This window comes from Chiroxiphia lanceolata, chromosome 5 (genome assembly GCF_009829145.1).
Source record: "Chiroxiphia lanceolata isolate bChiLan1 chromosome 5, bChiLan1.pri, whole genome shotgun sequence".
Lineage (NCBI taxonomy): Eukaryota > Metazoa > Chordata > Aves > Passeriformes > Pipridae > Chiroxiphia > Chiroxiphia lanceolata.
Window position 1 is genome coordinate 11714191 of NC_045641.1, and position 18827 is coordinate 11733017.

General features: G+C 35.8%; 1 protein-coding gene across 15 annotated transcripts in view; it reads left to right on the forward strand.

The window, feature by feature from the left end:
- MAGI2 (membrane associated guanylate kinase, WW and PDZ domain containing 2) overlaps positions 1-18827 on the forward strand; it is a 718675-nt gene that overhangs the window by 205622 nt on the left and 494226 nt on the right. For all 15 annotated transcript variants that reach the window (XM_032689609.1, XM_032689610.1, XM_032689611.1 and 12 more), the window contains exon 2: positions 8382-8498. In XM_032689609.1, the coding sequence (XP_032545500.1) occupies positions 8382-8498 (117 nt within the window). The remainder of the gene's footprint in view (positions 1-8381; positions 8499-18827) is intronic.

The window sequence follows — 18827 nt, forward strand, 5'->3', positions numbered from 1 at the left end:
TTGTGTGGGTTTTTTCTAATGAACATGCACTAAACAGCACACAGAGAGAAGCATGGGTATTTTTTGTTTTCCAAGTATATGCATTAGAAATATTTCGCTATAGTTTGGTTAAAAATAAAATTCTTACATTTTTATGACTTTTTTTTTATCTCCTTGGCTAACTTTGTTTATTCGACATTTGTGGCTAATGTAGATTTTCCCAGAATTCTAAACATCTTCCTGGAAATATATTCAACTCAAATAAAAATATAAATGTTTTTCTGAAGCTAAACCCACCCTTAGTAATTCTGTTCAAGTGGTTTTAGTGTCTTGCAGTCAATCACTGGTTAAACTGGTATGAGTTTGCATCTTTATGTGCCATCAATTTTCAAAGAGACTTTGTCTTTAGCAGAGTACCAATAAGATTTATTATTTCCCTTTTCCAACTGACTTTTTGAAGTCAGTTTCTAGAACTTTCTTTGGGAACTGTATCTGGGACTTAGGTTATATAGCAAACATTGCCTTAGCAACTTTCAAACTATATTGTGATACCTTTTGATCAAATGAAAGGAGATTTCTGTGAGTGAGAGCATCTGAATGCCAGGTAGTATTTGACTGCTAATAAAGACTTCTGTAAATATGTACAAATTTCAAGAGAAACCTCTCCATGCAAATGTTGCTGGGTTCTATATGACTGCACAGGATGAGTGTAGTTTCTGAAATTCTCACTTTGTAAGCAAATGTATCATCTCTTACAGTTTTGTGTTTGTCGAAAGCATCTGTAAAGATAATTTTTTTGCCTTGTAGTAAGTCTTGTAGGAACAATTACAGTCTTTTAAATATCTCAATAGCAAATATTAACGTTTGTGTGTAAGTTATCAATCAAATAATTGATAAACTGGAGTCACCTACAAACAATTGTTTCATAATTTGCTTTACTGAATTTACAAAACGGGAGTAAAAGACAGTTATTTCCAGACAGGCGTTGTAGAGAAGCAGCAGCAGTATTTGAACGTCACTTTATTTATGCACCTACTGACTGGAACAATGAATAAAAGACAAGTATTCTGAAAGCAAAGCACCCTAAACTGCCCTCTGTGTTTGTTACATGAATGACAGCTGGGCTTTTTTTTTTTACCGACCAATTAAATCACCGCATTTCCCAGAAATTCCAATCTAGACCTGTGCTGAACAGTAAATTAACTGAAGAGAACAAAACAAAGTACCTCTAAATAACAAAGCCACAAAATGGATTTTACTAGTTAAATGTCAGTTTTTTGAGGTTAATTGAGGTAACTTTGAGGTAACAAAGTCCATGTTGCATGCTGCCAGCAGGCTTTGGAAAGTGCTGCATCTTGCTTTGCAATGGAAGACTCCTGTAGCCAAGAGGAGTGGGGATCTATATTGTAATAAAAGCTGAAGTTCAGTAATCTGAGATAAGGTACAAAATGCAGATGCGTTTGGCTCAGTTGATTCTCCTGCTGACAGTCTCCCCGAATCATTACAAACTCCCTTTTTGCTTCTAGCACAGTGCACATTTCAGAGGTGTAAGGTTAACCACAAAGCAAAGAAAATAAATCCAGGGCATCATATGCTTTCACAGTGTCCCTAGGATCAGTCTACCCACGTGATGCAGTTCTCATCCTGTGGCTGCTGCAGAGTATCCTGTTTATCTGGTCCTTACTCTGACTACCCAAGTGGAAGGTACCACAAAGGCGGGTGTAACACAGTGGTGAACTGAACCCAAGTTGTCCTTAGGCAGTGAGGATTCCTCCACTCCCAGCAGAAGAGAAAGTGGAAACTTTCTTCACTGTGAAGATCACAGAGTGTGCAAACCTTGGCCTGTCTTCTGGTTTTAGGAGAGCAGGTGGAATATATCACCCACAGAGATTAGGGAATTACGTATTTGTACAGAGATATACAATCCAAATATGAATGCTCATCATGGAGAAAATCATTCATTGGCTAGATTTTATTGTGGTTTTTTTTTAATACAATGTGTATATAGTACCATCCCCTTGCAATTTAACCTGTGATCCCTATAGTCCTGTATTTTAAAACTTTGAATTTAAAATGCTAGGAGGAAGAAATCAAGTAATATAGCTAAGGATGGAAGTGTGTTATAAATACAATACATGTGTATGATATGTAATATTAGAGATCAATAGGCAAACAGGTTAGTAATATAATATAATCTTTCTAAAGAAAGACTGCAAAATAGCAGGCTATGAAAGAGACCAATTTTCCATCAATAAACTAAGTCTTAAAATGTTTTTCATCATATTTTCATCGTATATGACAACACATGTAAGAACTCCAAGATGTAAATTGACATCAAGTTCAAAAGCCTTTACTCTTGAAATTTGTTCAGATCTCCATTAAAGGATAAAGGAATGGAATTTATTGGAGTAGCCCCAAGTATGAAAGAAATTAATTTTCTTCCTGAGGAGTCTAATTTTCTTGCATAATTCCCTCTTGGTTCTCCATCACGCTTTATCTTACCACAGATTCCACAGTCAAGCTCATAGATCATAGCTCACCCCTGATGGTTTGAGATTTTGCAGATAAGTCAGATGGCAGACTTGGCTGAAGGTGGTGGTGAAAGGCAGGCAGAAGTTCAAAGATTCACAGAGTTTAGTCTAGGAATAGACTAAACTAGGAATAGACTAAATATGTCCATTATACCATGATTAATGAAATGCCAACTTTCATCTTTATATTACTCTGAGGACTATATAGATTTGTTGAGGATAACTTCCCTTAAATAATAGGTTTAGCTACTGGCTGTATTTTAATAATGAATCCTTATAAAATGCAGCTATGAGTTTTGATATTACTTGGAATTTTCATATTCTCTCTTAAAAGTGATTTTTTCTGGTTACTGTTGCCAGTTAAGGAAACTATTAAAGTAAATCATCTCATACTGGTTCAGAAGTTTTAAATGCCCAAGATCTTTTTTAATAATCAAGTACTAAGATAATTCATACTCCATTTGTTTAAAAAGCACCATTTGTACTACAAACATTAGCAATTCATATGATTAATAGTAATCATCATTTTCCATTTAATAAATGCTTTCTTAAAGATTTTTTTTTGAAACTTATTACAATAAAACATCACAGAACTTGCAGGGGAAAGAAGAATTCTGGTTCTCTTCTCAAGAGGATTATTTGAGGAAAGAACCTGGGGATATAGCAGTCAATTTTCTTTTATGTTTAAAATCTTTTAGGCAGGCGAGTTTTGGAGCCCTGGCTGACACGGGCTTTCTCACAACTGGGTAGTGCCAGTCCCTCACTGCTGCTCAAGTTTGCACTGCTGAATTTTGTGCATCCACCAGCTGTGTGGGTTTGGAGAACAGGACAGGAGGAGGGTTAATTACAGGTCACCTCATATACAACATTAGGTTGTATACGAAAGAATGAAAGAATCATAGAGATACTTATAGCTAAGTGGACATGGTGTCACTGAAATTATTGGAATGATTAAGAGAGGTTCTGTAGCATAATTTCAGATATTCTAGATCATTATACAGTTTTTTATCTGTGATGACTAAGATTTCCTTGATATATTCCAGAAAGAATCACAGAAAAAATATTCTTGCACTCACCTTCATGGGTAAAAAACTTTTTTATCTCTTCAGTGGAGAAAAGAACTAAAAAATCAATTATTCCTGATAGCTGATTTAAAGAATCCAGATCTTAATTTAGGCTACTGATTGAAAGGTCAGTTAGATCATCTGTGTATGATGAAGGATAAGTTAATCTAGCACCAAATCGCATGTCTTCTACTGAAGAGGTTCTGAAGAAACTCGAGCTGTTGTCAGATGTCCATGGAGCCATAGCACAGTATGGATATAAAGCTCCAGGTACCACCTGAGTAAATGCTTGAGATGAGACTTTCCAGTAGAATAGTCCTGTTGAAGCTAGTGAAAGCCTGGTCATTCAAGGCTTTTGACTTCACCAAATATATGGCTTATATTTACAGTCAGAAATGGAAATTTGTTGAAAACAAAGGGAGATCCAACTGATGCAGGTCAGGCAGTGGAAGAGAGGAGGTATTTTATACTGAAAGTTTATGAGCTTGTCTGCTTTCACAGGGTAACAATGCCAAGATATTACCTTTGATTTCCCCAGACACAGGTCATGTACAGATGCAATATAGATCTAAAAGTCTTGCTTTGCTTATAGATATTTCTAACCAGAGTATTTATAGGAGCCAGGGAACTGAAATCTTTACATTTTATTACTAGCAAATAAAATATCTAAGCAAATTATTCTTGGCTGAGATTGCAATGGACTGTACTGTTAAAAAACAATTTACCCCACCACATTTTAACAAGACAGTTCACTGAAAGGTTATGATACAAGATGAGAAAATACTAATGGGTGAATACTCAGAGTGTTTGTTGAAAGTTTATAACCATAAAAATTTGTAAGAGTAAGACAAATTATTTAGAAGTAACACTGAGGGAACAACAAGAGGAATGTTTGTGTTTAGAATTAGTCCTTTATGGAAAATAAAATACAAGAGTAGACTCCAGCTGCAGCATCGATGGGTTACCAAATAGGAACTTACAAAATAACAGTTACAATATTTAGGGCTGGAGAAAACTATAAACCTTTATCCCTGCCATTTTCTTGGAAATGGCAGTTATCTTCTTCAGTTTTTGAATCCTCTAATGAGCTATAAAGTATTTGACTGTGTATTCTTTATTGTATTTTTTTTTTTTACTTTAATTGGACTTTGATTTTATACTAGATTTTATGAAGGGGAGGAGGCTTGACAGAAGTGCATTAAAACACCGTAAAAAGATATACTTTACTCATTAAATTCATAAGTATAACATGCAAACAGAGCATTTTTTAGTTCATCCAAGTGTATCTAATTTTATAATATCTGGAATCAAATTCAGTCATGGTTATGAGTTTGCCATCATGATTGGTAGCTGTACCTAAACCAGACATACATTATGCAAGAGATCATTACTGAAAGTATTTAATTCATGTCCTATCTTTCCCAGCTAGTAAAGCAAAGGGATTCATTGGAGTGAAATGAAACTGAAACGGTGCACAGGCCTCAAACCAGCAAAAAGAAAAAAAAAAAAATAGAAGCCCTGCATGGCTACAAGCCAGTGCATGCTTCATCACACAGTTGTCAGCCTCCTCTCATGGCAGTGGCCAAAGAACCCTTTAAATTACGGTCTCTGGGTTGGGTTTCTAAAGCTTGAGCTGTATAATTCCTCTGACACACTACAGTGCTTCCTTTTGCTGTCACATGTGGTGAGCAGGATGTGGCCTTGGTGGGCTCCTTCTCTCTGAGCTCCACCTCATGAGCTACTGGGCATTTGTGCCACGGGCACTCGTAGTCCCTGAGCATCATTCTGAACTGCTCTACTGTGGGCTGCCTGGGAATAATAGAAAAGAAGGGGGTTAGGTTCGTGTCAGGAATTTTTCAATGTCTCAACAGTTTTCAATGTACTGCAAAAAAAGAAAATAAAGGGATGCTGAGTTGTATAGAAACCAAGTCAGAAACCAACTGGATTGGATGGGACCACTCAGTGGTAGTCACTGTCTGTAAAAACACTTTCTCCCTGTTTCTTTTTCTATGAACTTACTGACAATGTCATGAAGTTTCTTCTTTCCCTCCAGAGTAAACCAAATGATACTACTTTCTGTCTCTTATTTTCATCCTTTTCGAGGGCATAGTCCTATTATTATTACTCATGTTATTCTTTATTTATACAGTCTGTAACACAAGCTGTAATTCACTGATGCTGAATCAAGGCTGGTTTACGTACTTGCAATTCACTATAGTTTTTCTTCAAAAAGTCATATGGCCCCATAATTGCACATACAAAATCTTGTTCTGATTGTACTTTCAGGATCAAAGGATCAGGCTGCTCCAAAGATCAAGTATTATAAATAGCACGAAAGCACATCTGGAGTCAGATGTGCTTTTAAAAAGCATCAGGTAAATCTACAGAGTTTTTTAGGGGAGAAAGGCAGAATGACAGTTGGAAGGATGAACTAAAGATAAAAACTACTCTTCAGGACTCTAGAACTATTTTATTTTTTTTTAAATATCCAGAAGGAAAAAGTCATTGTTATACCAGACTTAAAAAAAAAGGTAACTTATGCCCAAAGAATTGAAAAACGCCAGTTAGTTCAGAAAACAGAATGACTTTTGAAGAAGAAAATTTGTCTGTAGTTCATCTGACTGCTCTTTAAAATTGACTTTGCTAATCTTACAGTATATACTCAGATATTAGGAAAAAATCATATTTTTTCCATTGTGCTTGGAAGCTGGTAAGTTTTTTTTTTTTTCTCTGCACCATGTACTGGTTTTATTTCTGTTAGAAACTTGCTTTTGAATCTGCATGTAACAAATGCAGGGCTGTAGGCATCTCCTACTGTAAATATATGTTTTTGTATTCCAGTTTGGAATATGCAATGTGCCAAAAATGTCAGGTGACTTTTTATGAAGTGCTTAGGAGGTTTTAGTGCATTCATTACATATGGTGAACTAAATGAACTAAATGGCTTTGTTTGAAGCAAAAGACTGTAAATAAAAAATGCACTCTGAGAGTCAGAAATCTGTGTAGGTTCCTAAAGTTACTTACGTTATAAGTTGAGTGATTCAGGTTTGTGTCAGTGGGCAGGCTACAGCTGTTGTTCTCGAGCTGGCATTTTCTGAGGCTGCCAGAAAGCATCTGCATCACTGGGCATGTTCTGTATATTAGAGCAAGAAGAGCAAGAGCTGCAGGACCTTTACTCTCTGCAGCCGATGAGAAAGGACAGCGGATTCGGAGCATCTCTCTGCAGCCTCCTCTAGCCCTTGCCTTGCCTCCTCTGAAATCTCTCAAGAAATTAGCAGGAGTAAGGATGGTCTGGTCTGCAATCCGAGCCCACTGCTCTAAACAGTGTTAGTGGTACAAAGTAGTAGACTAAGTGGCTCAGCTGGGATCCTTGAAGAACAGAGATCCATATGGAAGTTCTCAGCCTCTGGGAACTGGACTTGCAGGTATTTCTTTGTGTCTGTTATGAGCTGGGGTGCACTTCCCCCCCCCCTTTTGATTACAAAATTTCAGTGGTTTTTTGCCTTTAGCTAAAGATGAGAGAAATTGTTTATGAGCTTTTTATAAACTTGGAACAAAAGGTTTTGAAGTTATTGACAAAGAACAGCAATAATAAGATTATGGACTTGTAATTGGCAGATAAATAGGAATAGCTGTAAGGAGAAATGTATTTTCATTTATAACCATTTGTGCTCTGCAGTGACTTTCAAATAATCAGGTAGGAATGTTCTATGTTCCTTTTTACAGGAAAATCTTTATATAGTCTAAGTCAGTAAGGCTTTTGGCAGAGGGTTCAATAGCAAATGCCATTTGAAAAATGTTTTAAGGTTGAATGTGTGAAGCAACAAGTTAGGGATCTATCTGCTTGCAATTTTTCATCTCAGGATTATATGTCAGAACTCAGAGTAGTAATGATTTTCTATATTTTTGTAATGTCAGAATATCAGAGGGGGAAGAAATTGAGTTATGTATAGACTTTTTCTTTATAATTATAAATGTGATCCATATTCAGCATGAAAAGAAATGAAGAGGAACTATATCAGGAGATGCTTATTAATTGTGTTGGATTAGATTTGTAGATATGCCTTTCATAGTGCAACATGATACACCAGTCATTGACTAAACAGTAGTTTAAATTGTTTTGTCCTAAAGTTATAGTAAAAGTGGCAAATATAGGTTTTTAACTCAATTTTTCCCATATTTGCAGTTCTGTGATGAGTTGTTATATTACTAATGACTCTTTTTGGTGGTGGAAATAAAATATGAACCCTTGTTTGTGATAATATCTCATTCAGATGTGAGGTCTATTAGAAACATTTATATGATCGTTAAGTACAACCACATTTTATTCTGGTTACACATGGACTGAAAACACTGAATATTGCAGAGACATTTTGAACCAGGATTTTTTCTTTAACAAGCAGGTGGGAAATTGGCACAAGGCCATGGGAAACATAATACCCAATAATGTATTATACCTAATAATGTATTATTTAGATACATATGTAGGTAATTATATAATAACAATATGTTTAAGTTTTGGGCAGGGAAAAAATTGAAACACTGTCTATAATCCTATATGTATTTTCTGAACTGTAAAGATGTAGCCAGTTATTTTTCATTAACTGTTTTTAAACTTTACAGTTATCAATAGTTAATAATATATTACCAACTTCATACCTTAACCAGAAAGCTCTTTGTGCTTCTGTCCTTCATCGTTATGGAAACATGAAGGAAAATGAGCCACAAAGACCTCACAAGTGATTCATTGCTTCCATCAAGGCAATATAATTTTAAATCATGCTTTCATTTGTCTTTTCCCTGACAGGAGGCATTGTTGATAAGGACCTTCGTCACTACCTCAATTTACGGTTCCAGAAAGGCTCGGTGGACCATGAGCTCCAGCAGATCATAAGAGACAATCTCTACCTCCGCACAGTGCCATGTAAGTAGGGTGGAGATGAACAAATCTGTCTTCTTAGTGGCAACAGGCTATCTGAATTAATGCTGCTGAGGCCATTTGCAAGGTGTGAAGAGGTGGTTCTGTAGCAGTCTTCCTGTAAATAGATTTGTGGCTTGGTTCATGTCTTCTGCATTTTTGCTGAGAAATTCGACTATGTATTGCCGAATTAATTTCTGAAGAAGTGTTTCAAGGTTGTAGTTCCCATAAACACTGGCTCTAGAATAATAATAATCTTATTTCTTCTGCAGTTCTAGAAAGCAAAACTTTGAAGAACAAAAAAAGCAGTTTTCTATGCTGCTTAAATTGATGTCCAACAGAGGGAGTTTGATCTGCCTCATATTTCACAGTATTGTACATAATATAATACTATAATGGGATTTAGAATGAATAGGGTAAGAGGAAGCATGTAAACTAGGAGATTTTGTTTGTGTGTAACAGGCATTGAAATGAAAGTAAATACTGTCTTGCATACATGTTTGTCTGTTGCTGCATGTCAATGGTATCTATATCCAAAATATTCTGAAACCTCGAGAATCCTTTTTTTCTGTTGACAGTATTCACCTATTTTGACAGTAGACATGGAATCAAGCAGAATCACGTAAACCATGTCTGACTGTCAGGGCCATGGCTTTCAGAACAGATCTACTTGTTTGACAGGCAGTATATCATTTAAAATGGACTGAAGTTCCGTTGCTCTTCCCTCATAAAATAATTGCTTAGTAGACATAAAATGGGTCTTCTAGTTTTGGCAAAAAAAAAAAAAAAAGGGTGCACTTTTGAACTTAAAGGCTTGACAGAGGAATGATAGGCAGAGGAAGGTATACTGAGTAAGTGTCTGTGCTATTTATATGGTAATGAATGGATGCTCTTTGAAAGCTGAGTTGTTGTGAATGCTACTTTAGGTTTTTTCTTTCATAACGTTAAAGAACGCAGCTTTGAAAAGATCCACCTAAAAAAAGATGTTCCAGTGTTTCCCGGTTTTTTTTTTTGAAAGCTGATGATAAAAAAATATAAATTCTTAATTTCAGGAGTTCCATTTACAACTGATTAGAAAGGAAGGTGGAGAAGAACATTTAAAAATTATTATCTGTATGCAGAAAATCAAAAACATTATATTTATGTGAGATTTATTATGAGTTAGGTTTGTCTGAAAATGCTGAGAAACATCACAGCTGAAGTGGAAATGCAGGTACAAATAAGTTTTGAGATTAAATCCCACTTCTAAGAATGTCTGGAAGGGTCATTAGCATAAGAGTATACTTATTATAACCCCAGTAATGCCCATTAGTGCCAGAGATCCAGGATAAAAAAGAAGCAAAATCCAACAGTATTGCAACTACTGCACACATGTAACAGATATTGTTGGCAATATGGGCACGAGCAGGAGTTTTGGGCGTTTTTTTTAAATCAAGGCAATGATAAAATGTTCTGATTTGTCAAGTAAAACACAGTACTCACAGAAGCAAATTTGTCATGTAAAAAATATCACTGCAACTATGAAGACTACAGTTTGAAACCTATAAACAATATAATTAATTTTAAAAAGTTAATAATAATTGTCTACTGTGCCTAATCCATCTTCTATTAATTTTATGTGGTTAAATTCTTAGCTCATCATTTTGTTATGTTATGGCCATATTTAACTAAGTAAAAACTACATTTTGAAGTATAGTGTTGCAGATGACAACTGCTGAATTTCTAGGTAAGCTGGCATGTTCTTGGAGAGTTAAGTCTATGAACTTGGAGAGTTCATAGTCTGCTTCTTGGGTAGCAATCAGAAGTAAAGAACTTGTGGGGGTATGGGAGACTTTGCTCTCCTGGTGATAGGTGTTGTCATAGTTTATATTCCTTCAAATACATTTTATATTAGTCACAATAATGAGTAAATTCTGAAAGAAACCCCTATTACATATCCAGATTTTCTTTCCATGTTGAGGAGAGTTGCAGAAGTCAAGTGACCAGTATCTATATATTGGTTGAGGGTATCCCTAAGAAAGAAGCTCTCTTTGCATAACTCTGCTGCTCTGAGTAAGGATATGAGATATATTTGACTAATCTATGTTTGCACAAATATGAAGTCTTTCAAATATTTTTTTGAAAAATAGTTTTTTCCTTTTCTAAGAAGTATATAGCCAAGAACATTCAAAGGGGAATGTGTGAAACAGACTTGCCAGTGGTTTCATATATTTATCTTACAAGGTTGTTCAGTGTAGAAAGTGTCTTACAAGAGAGATTGTCAGTTAAAGATCTGCCTGTTTGGCATCATACAGAACTGTTGTTAGTATAAAATAACCTGTGCTTAGCACACCAAACTACCAAGAAATGTCTGCATCACTGGAACTAACAGCACCTAACTTTAATGACCACTTTATTCTTCAAGACAGTGTTAGCTATTGCTTCAACTTTGATGGTTCAGAATAGAGCAGTGCAGAGCTCTAGGAAAATGTTTTTGTTGTGTATCTAATGAAGCACACCTCCAAGGTGTATTAAAGTGGAATCATTGGCAAACATATTCAGCCTTTCTGGTATCTCAAGGCAAATTAGATCAAAACAGGTAATTATGTGAATTGAGGGTCCCACTGTGCTACACTGCAGCACAGCCACATGTACCAAAAGATGAGGAGGAGGTAACTGCTTCAAATAACTGACAGCCTAAATAGAAGAGGCAAAGATCAATTGACAAATAAACACAGGGAGAGTGCCTGAGTTGTCCTGCCTGAGGTAGAGTGGTGGTCAAACTGGTGCCTGTGGACCTTGCTTTCTTTTCCACTACTACATTCAGTGTTCCTAATAACCCACTGGAAATGCACACAGTACAATGACCTGTTTCTCTGAAGATGCTGGGAATGTCTGGTTAAATGAGTTTGTCTTATGCATCTTTCCATGTGCTGTCCTGGGAGTTTTTGTCTGTTTCAGAGCAGGGTGGTAAAAGCTGCAATCAGCGTTGTGCTACCTCTCCATCAGTGGGTACAGAGCATCTTTAGGCTACATTGCCATCAGGAGGAAGCAGTGGATGAAAAGGAAACAAGGCAAAAAACAATTTTTAGGATTTATTGATCAAAGTAAATTATGATTTCATTTTAGTTAAGGTCTAGGGTAAACAGATGTCCAAACTATGTCTACAACTCACAATGCTGATGAAAAATACGGTACTGGTTGTTAGTCATGAGAGGGAAAAAGAACATTATACCTTCTTTTCTCAGAAATTTCTCAGTTCTACATATTGGGAGCATTGACTATTGTCTATTCTGTGACTAAATACTCACCTTAAAATAACAGGTATTCAAAGAAAATAAATACTGTGCAGGATGAAGGGGGGAAGGAATGTGTCTGATGTAGTATAATGCAGTATGAAATGATCATAGATTTAACAAAATGAAGAGCAGTAGTTATGTACCACTTCTGATATTAGAGCTTGAATGTTCCATAAAGATTCTATGAAGACATTAAGCTGTTTTTATTGGTTGTACTGTTACAACAGTATCTGTTTCTCAGAGATCTTTGCACCCAAATCACATCTGTAAGAAGCTGAGGCTGCTAATTCTATCCTCTCCTCCCATTCTTTCACTGCTTTCTCCTCCCTTAAACATCTCCCATTTTCAAAACCAAATAATCCAAAAGCAGTAAATATTTTTAATAATGCAGTGCCAATATAAATTATTTATCTAACAGGTAACCTAATGCCTTGCCCACTGGAGAGCTGATATATAGCAGTGAAAAAAAGGATAAGAAAAAGTTCTGAAATTTCAAACCCAATTTTTTTAAAGCAGTTTTCCTACAAAAGAATATCACATATGTTCCTTATTCGATGTTAACTGGCTTGTGATTTAGAGAGTTCTGAGTTCTTGAAGAGCTCTTAGAATCCATGGAATAGCCTGTCATTTAATGATTTTGTCTCTGGCAAGCAGCTGAGGTTATTTATTTGTGATATAACATATGTATAATGGCAGATGAGAGTTAAGTTACTATATTGTGCTGGTTGTCCCCAGGAATTGATCCATTTTTATTTAAACTTTGAGGATGCTTTCTAGTGTTGCAAAATGGGTTCTCTAATTCACATGATACCAAAAAGACAAAGGATAGTGGCAGTTTTGCACAAATTTTGATGACAGCACTAATCTTACTGATTGCTTGAGAACTATCAGGAAACTAGAGGGGCAATAGCATGAATCTGATGAAGTACCTTGTCTCAGCAGAACAAGAATAGCAAATAACAGAAGAGGCCACAAATAACTTCTTTCACGAGCATAAGTCATGGTTCCTGACTAGCCTCAAGCAGCTTGAAGTTTGGGTAGAGGCTGTGTCTCCCTATGACAATAGGCTTTTTTAGCCTGAAGGCCTTAGATGTATTATTGACCTTTCTCCTTAAATAACCAAAGTATCTTAGAAATCTTGAGAGTAACAAACATGATGAACAAAACTTGCAGCATTATTGAATGTAAGCATTCCTATGATCTCTAAACCATTTTTTATTTCGTACATGAACTTTCTGAATCACCTTCTTGATGTTAAAAGATTTAGAAATTTATCTTCTAGATAGGTCAGAAATTAGATTTTTTTCTTGAGGTAAGCTGAGATACTTTAAACTGTCTTCTCTCAGCTGTAGAAGATAAACTGTCAGAGATACAGGATAATCTTTACTTGGAGATTTTCATCTGAAGAACAACTGAACAGAGAACATGGAGCACCAACAACTGCTGTTAGAAATTCAGAACAATATTAAGAAAAGAAAAAGAGTTGTGTAAAAGAATCAATATTCTGAATTGGGTGACCAATTAAGCTACTAAATCCATACTTGCATCGTTGAATAAAAAGGTCCAGTATCAATTTTGGCAGGATGTGCTTCTTTTGTTTTTCTCTTCTGGGATTCTCACCTGCAATCACAACAAAAGCAAAGCAGTGTAGTGATGATGGACGTCCTTGGGAATAGATCATCTGGTGCATACTGAGCGTTTATATGAATTGTTAAGCAATTGGCCAAGTTCACTGAATAAACAACTCACATTTATGTCTCTGAAGTGCTCCTGTGGTTCAGTGGTATCCTCAGACCAACCTGGAACCCAGGTCCTTGCTGGTTTGTTTGGATACTGTGCAACCAAATCCTCTCCTTTGAAAAGGTCACGACTACATTACATTAATGAGATTATTATATAACTCATACTGCCTTAGACCTTTTTTCAAGATTGAAGATTTTTTCATACCCCCACATTTAGAGAAGAAGGCACCACTCATATTTTCTGTGCCTTATGTAAAAAAGAAAGAAATTCAAATCTTCTGTGCGTAGTAAACCAGGGTCAGTGGGCTGGTGCCTCTAGTGGCACCATGTTTTTGATTCAAAAGTAGCCTGGCTAAATAAATCCCTTTGAGAAGAAAAAAAATTTGAGAATTAAGATTACAGAGATGGTTTTTAACATCTGAAGAGTGAATAAAGCTTTGGTTTCACCAGTAGGATTGAGATTAATTTATAATTTATTGGTGGAAAACTGTTATGAGGAAACTCCTTTTCTGCAAGTCCTTTTCTTTTTATTTTCCTGTATCCTGAGGATACTGCTGTCCTCGTTTTGTACCCTGACAGTTTGTCAAAACTTTATATTTCTCCTGTATCTCCAGGTTTTGATTCTACCCAATGCATTTTTCTTTTTCCAATGTATTACTGTTATTAACATATCAGCCTCCTGACTAGCTATCAATCTAATATGGATTATTCAAATAATTCTGTCAATTTTATTTCAGCAAGTCTGAATAGAGAAAATTTCACTTTGGAGATGGGAGAAGTATATTTTGGTTAAAAAAATAATTATAATAATGCAGAGGTTCTGTACTGTATTTCTAAAGAAAGCAGGGATCTGGATTTGAACGCAGAACATGTTGTAATTTCAGCTTTAAAATTCTTGTCTTTCAATTTTAGAAGTGTGGCCTCAACCTATATTAAAGTGTCTAGAAAACACTATACCTTCCAGTTAAGAGATTATATATTTTTAGTATTAAATTTCATAATAAATTACATTTGCCATTATTTTATCAATGTATTTCCTTTGTATCTTTGTTGAAAATAATCACTAATACCTGTGATATGTTGCTAAGATATTTTCACATTGTGCACAAAAATAGTGAATCACTTTATATGTAGGAAAGCATGAAATCCACTCTAGGCTGATGAAGGGACAGTCTCTACCTGTGTTCTAGTGGCCTTTAGCTAGTGGCAGCATTCACACACCACTCATTTTAAGTCATCTGTATTTTCTGATTCCCATTTTGGTTTTGACTGATTGTTGAGCTTTCCTTTTCAACTTGGTACTGAATTCTTTAACTCATATTGGAACTGAATTGAGTAGATGCTTGATCAGTTATTTCATTTGGCACTTGTTAATAAAAGAAACACAGAAATGTGTTTTTGTATTTCTTTTTTTTCCCCCCCAAGCTTCAAATCAAAACCACCTACCCCTTGCAAAAATTGAATTATTTTTTTCTGCAGAAGATTCTATGGAGTGCTCCCTGGAAAGCTTGATTGCAGGTGTGTGAGGAATCATGCAGTAGAGTCCTGTACTGCTATGATTCACACATTTCACAGGACACTTCTTTTATTGGCAAATGCACATTGCACTGTACTCGTTCTCAAAGAGCTCTTAGAACCCAGAGAATAGTCTGTCATTTAATGACCTTTAATTCAATGGGAAATGTACACTGGTGGTGGCATTCAAAATGGTGATTTGGCAAGATTTCCTTTCTTATGTAAAAATAGAAGTTACTTTTACAATTTCCTGATTGTAGCAGCATGTATAAAAAACTTCTCTTGTTCCCTTAGAAATGTCCTGCACTGACTTTAGCTAAAATGCTGAGTGATTCTAAGCCTCTGCAGGTTCTGTAAGCTTGTGTAAGGTTGTCAGCACTACCTACATTTGCTGATTGGGCTTGTGTTGCTGGTGTAAATCTATGCAAACCCTCCATAAACCTCTGTGTAGCTTTTCTCTTCTGTACAGTCTCATATAATATAAAGATTTTCCTTCTTTTGCCCTGCTATTGGGAGCAACTGGGAAAAAGAGGATGTCGGAAATGCATCCCTGTACGGTGCTATTATACAGTGATTGACACTCTTGGTTAATAGTTGCAATATCCACAAGTTAACACAACTTGGTGCAAAGCCCCTCAGTGCCTTCATCATGCAGCTTCTCCTGGTTGCCCCAGGCTTTACTCAGTCGCAGTCGATGAGGCTCAACCAGCTGCATGTTTTAATTTTTCATGACTGTATAGACACAATTGGTTTGCAAAAGAAGGAAAAATCATTCCATGTGTATAAATTCAGGTAATCTAGAACATTATGGGCAGACTGACAATCCTCTAGTTATTTTACAGCTTTTTGGAAAGCACTGATCTCATACTAATGGGAATACTTTGCTATATCAGATCTGTGGAGTGGACATTTTATCATTGCTCATTAAATCCATGTTTCTATATGTTGTCAATATCAATACTTAATCATTCTTATTTTCTCATTATTAATATTTTTGTATAATTTAAGAAGTGTAAAGTATAAGATTATGCTTTGTACAATAGCCTCACTGTTTAGTGTTATCTAACTAGAATAACTTAGAGTAATATGGCTTGCAATCGTATTTTTCAGATGAAAATTAAAAAAATTATTGAAATAGAGGCAACAAAGACAATATTTATTTAAAGAAGATGATGCTAATACACTACTGAATTTTGGGAGCTGCTAGAGTAAATTAAAAATAGGTTAAAAGCATTCAAATTCTTCAGTGGCATCTGACTTGGCACATCACATTCACTTAGTGACCAATACTACCAGAATATTGCTGTGAAGAAGCTAGTATTGATGCAGCTAAAACATCATCTTGGTAGTATATACAACTTGCAGTGCCAAGTTGTCTTGTGTCTGAACAGCATGAAATAGGAGGCGTCTGCTTGTGTGTCAAAAACTGCTATAGGTGCCTAAAGCCATCATTCTTTGTCATATTCCAGTTACTTTATATTTCCATAGTAATCCAAAGGACCTCAGGGTTAGAACCACAGAGACATACGCAGGTTTAGGTAGACTTTTGGGGTTTGTCTAGATCTGTGGTCATCAAAATCTGCCTTCTTTTGTCATCTGACTTACAAAGAGGTAAAATTCCAAGTTGCTTAAGTTTTCATCAGTAAAAGTACTTAAGCACCCGTAACATTGGTCTGGGCAGTTGTTCACATAAAATAAATCAAGTTCCTTACAAAGCATTGTAGAATTCATTGCTTTTGTTGGAAAAATTGCTGATAGGGAGAAGAGAAACACCCCACTCGATATTACTAAATCCTGGCCGACTCCCTACTCAGAAAGCTGTATTTTGGTGTCTGACCCTGAGATGAGCTCAGTTGGTCAGAGCGTGGTGCTAATAACACCAGAGTTGTGGGTTTGTTCCCTGTATGGGCCATTCACTTGAACTTGATGATCCTTGTAGATCCCTTCCAACTCAGAATATTCTTTGTTTCTGTGACACTAAACCTTCAATAACTGGTCAGAGAAAGGAAGTTTATGACTTCAGGCTGTATGTTTGACACAGGTTGCAAAAGGTGGCTTTCACTGAAGCTGATGCTTAGGGCATGGAACTCTAGTCCATACAATAAGCAAGGCACTTTCACAAATATACTTAAAGTTTTGTGTCCTCTAGATAAGCTCTTACAGCTGCCTTCTCAAGGATGGGATAAAAGTCAGGATGGTTTCATGTTTTCTGTTTCTCTCTTCTACATCCTGCGAGGAGATGGTGAAAGGTACAGCTGAGTAGTGAGTCATTCTACTGTTTAGGGCTTCATTCAAGGAATATGTGAAATGTAATGTTCTCCATCTATTACCAAAGTCAAAGATTATTCCCCACTCTGTGCATCATGTAGAATGAGGCTAGCTATAATATATATTAGCTAATCTTTAGTTTATCTTTATGTGCTTCAAAAATAATGATAATTTCCTATGGTGCTTCAAAACTTGCCATGAGATCATCAGTCACTTTTATCTATAATGCACATGCATCTGTACTTGTATTATGGATTGGGCACCAACTCACTACTATTTAAATACACAGTTAAAATTGTACTTACTCAGAAACATGGCAGTTGGAGCCAGAAACAATTTAGTAATCTGGATTTTAAATCTGTCAGAGAATAGTTGTCATTCTGGTTTTGTACTTTGTAATGCAACGTCCTGGAAGAGAGTGATGAATTTTGGAGTAAATCCTTCCTTTCATCGTCTTCACAAAAAGAGAGCATCTAATTACTCCTCAATTTGTCATTATCCTCAATTTGCATCTCCCAACTCTGATATGTCTGGTGGGCTTTTGCAAAGATTTTTACTTTTCAAAATCTTCTTAGCAAGATACAGGATTATTTCTGGCCTGGATCATAGCTATTCAATCTGAACTGGAGAAAGCAAGTTGAAAAAAGACCAGCATATCTAAGGGATTCGGTGGTGACCTTGCTTCCCCTAGCTTCCACGTTTTTCAAACAGTATTAGCAGCCCATGTGGCTTTGTGTTCCTAAGAGCTTTTTTGCCTACTCAGTTGAGGAAAGTATCCAAGCTCTAAGTTTTGAAGAATTTCTTTCTGTTAAGAAATTCCTACTTTATTGAAATTCTTTTAAAATTCCGAAAAAGCAGTAAAGTCTAAAAGAAAAGAGAAGGCTTCTGCAAATATTTTGTCTCTCTTTGTCCCTATTTTATTAAATGTGGAAGACTTGAGCAACAATAATAAACATGAGAAAATGTTAGTTCTTGTATAATCCTCCATTAGCATCATAAAAGAGAAATCTGAATAAAGATTAAAGGTTTGTTTTCTAAAAAGAAAAATGTTACAGATTTAAGTTCTCTCTTCTACAAAAGAAGAAAACTTGAAAGAAGATGAACATAAAGGAAAATGGAGAATATAAAGTAGAAGGGTTTGTTACAAAAACAAGTGTCTTTTCTTCTGATGTTTTGTGTCCATCAGGCAGTGGAGAGGCCTGAAATGCAGACACATCATGGGAAAAACTGAAGTGCAGCTTTGTTCTTCAGCTCAGTACAGACCTTGGAATTCACAATGTCATTTTTCAATCAGGATTTTATGCAGTGGGCAGTATGCACACATATCAACATTTCCATAACACTGCAATACTATTTCTTCTTTTGGTAACTTTAGGTCAGGTGAACCTAATTAATACTTAAAAATTTAAAGATTCCAGCTGAAATTCTAGAAATAAGGTTGCAATGTTTTGTACTGAAGGAACAGAGTTGCCTTTCAAGGTCATGGGTAAAGCTCAGAAAAAATACATTAAACATTTACGTGCCACATATAT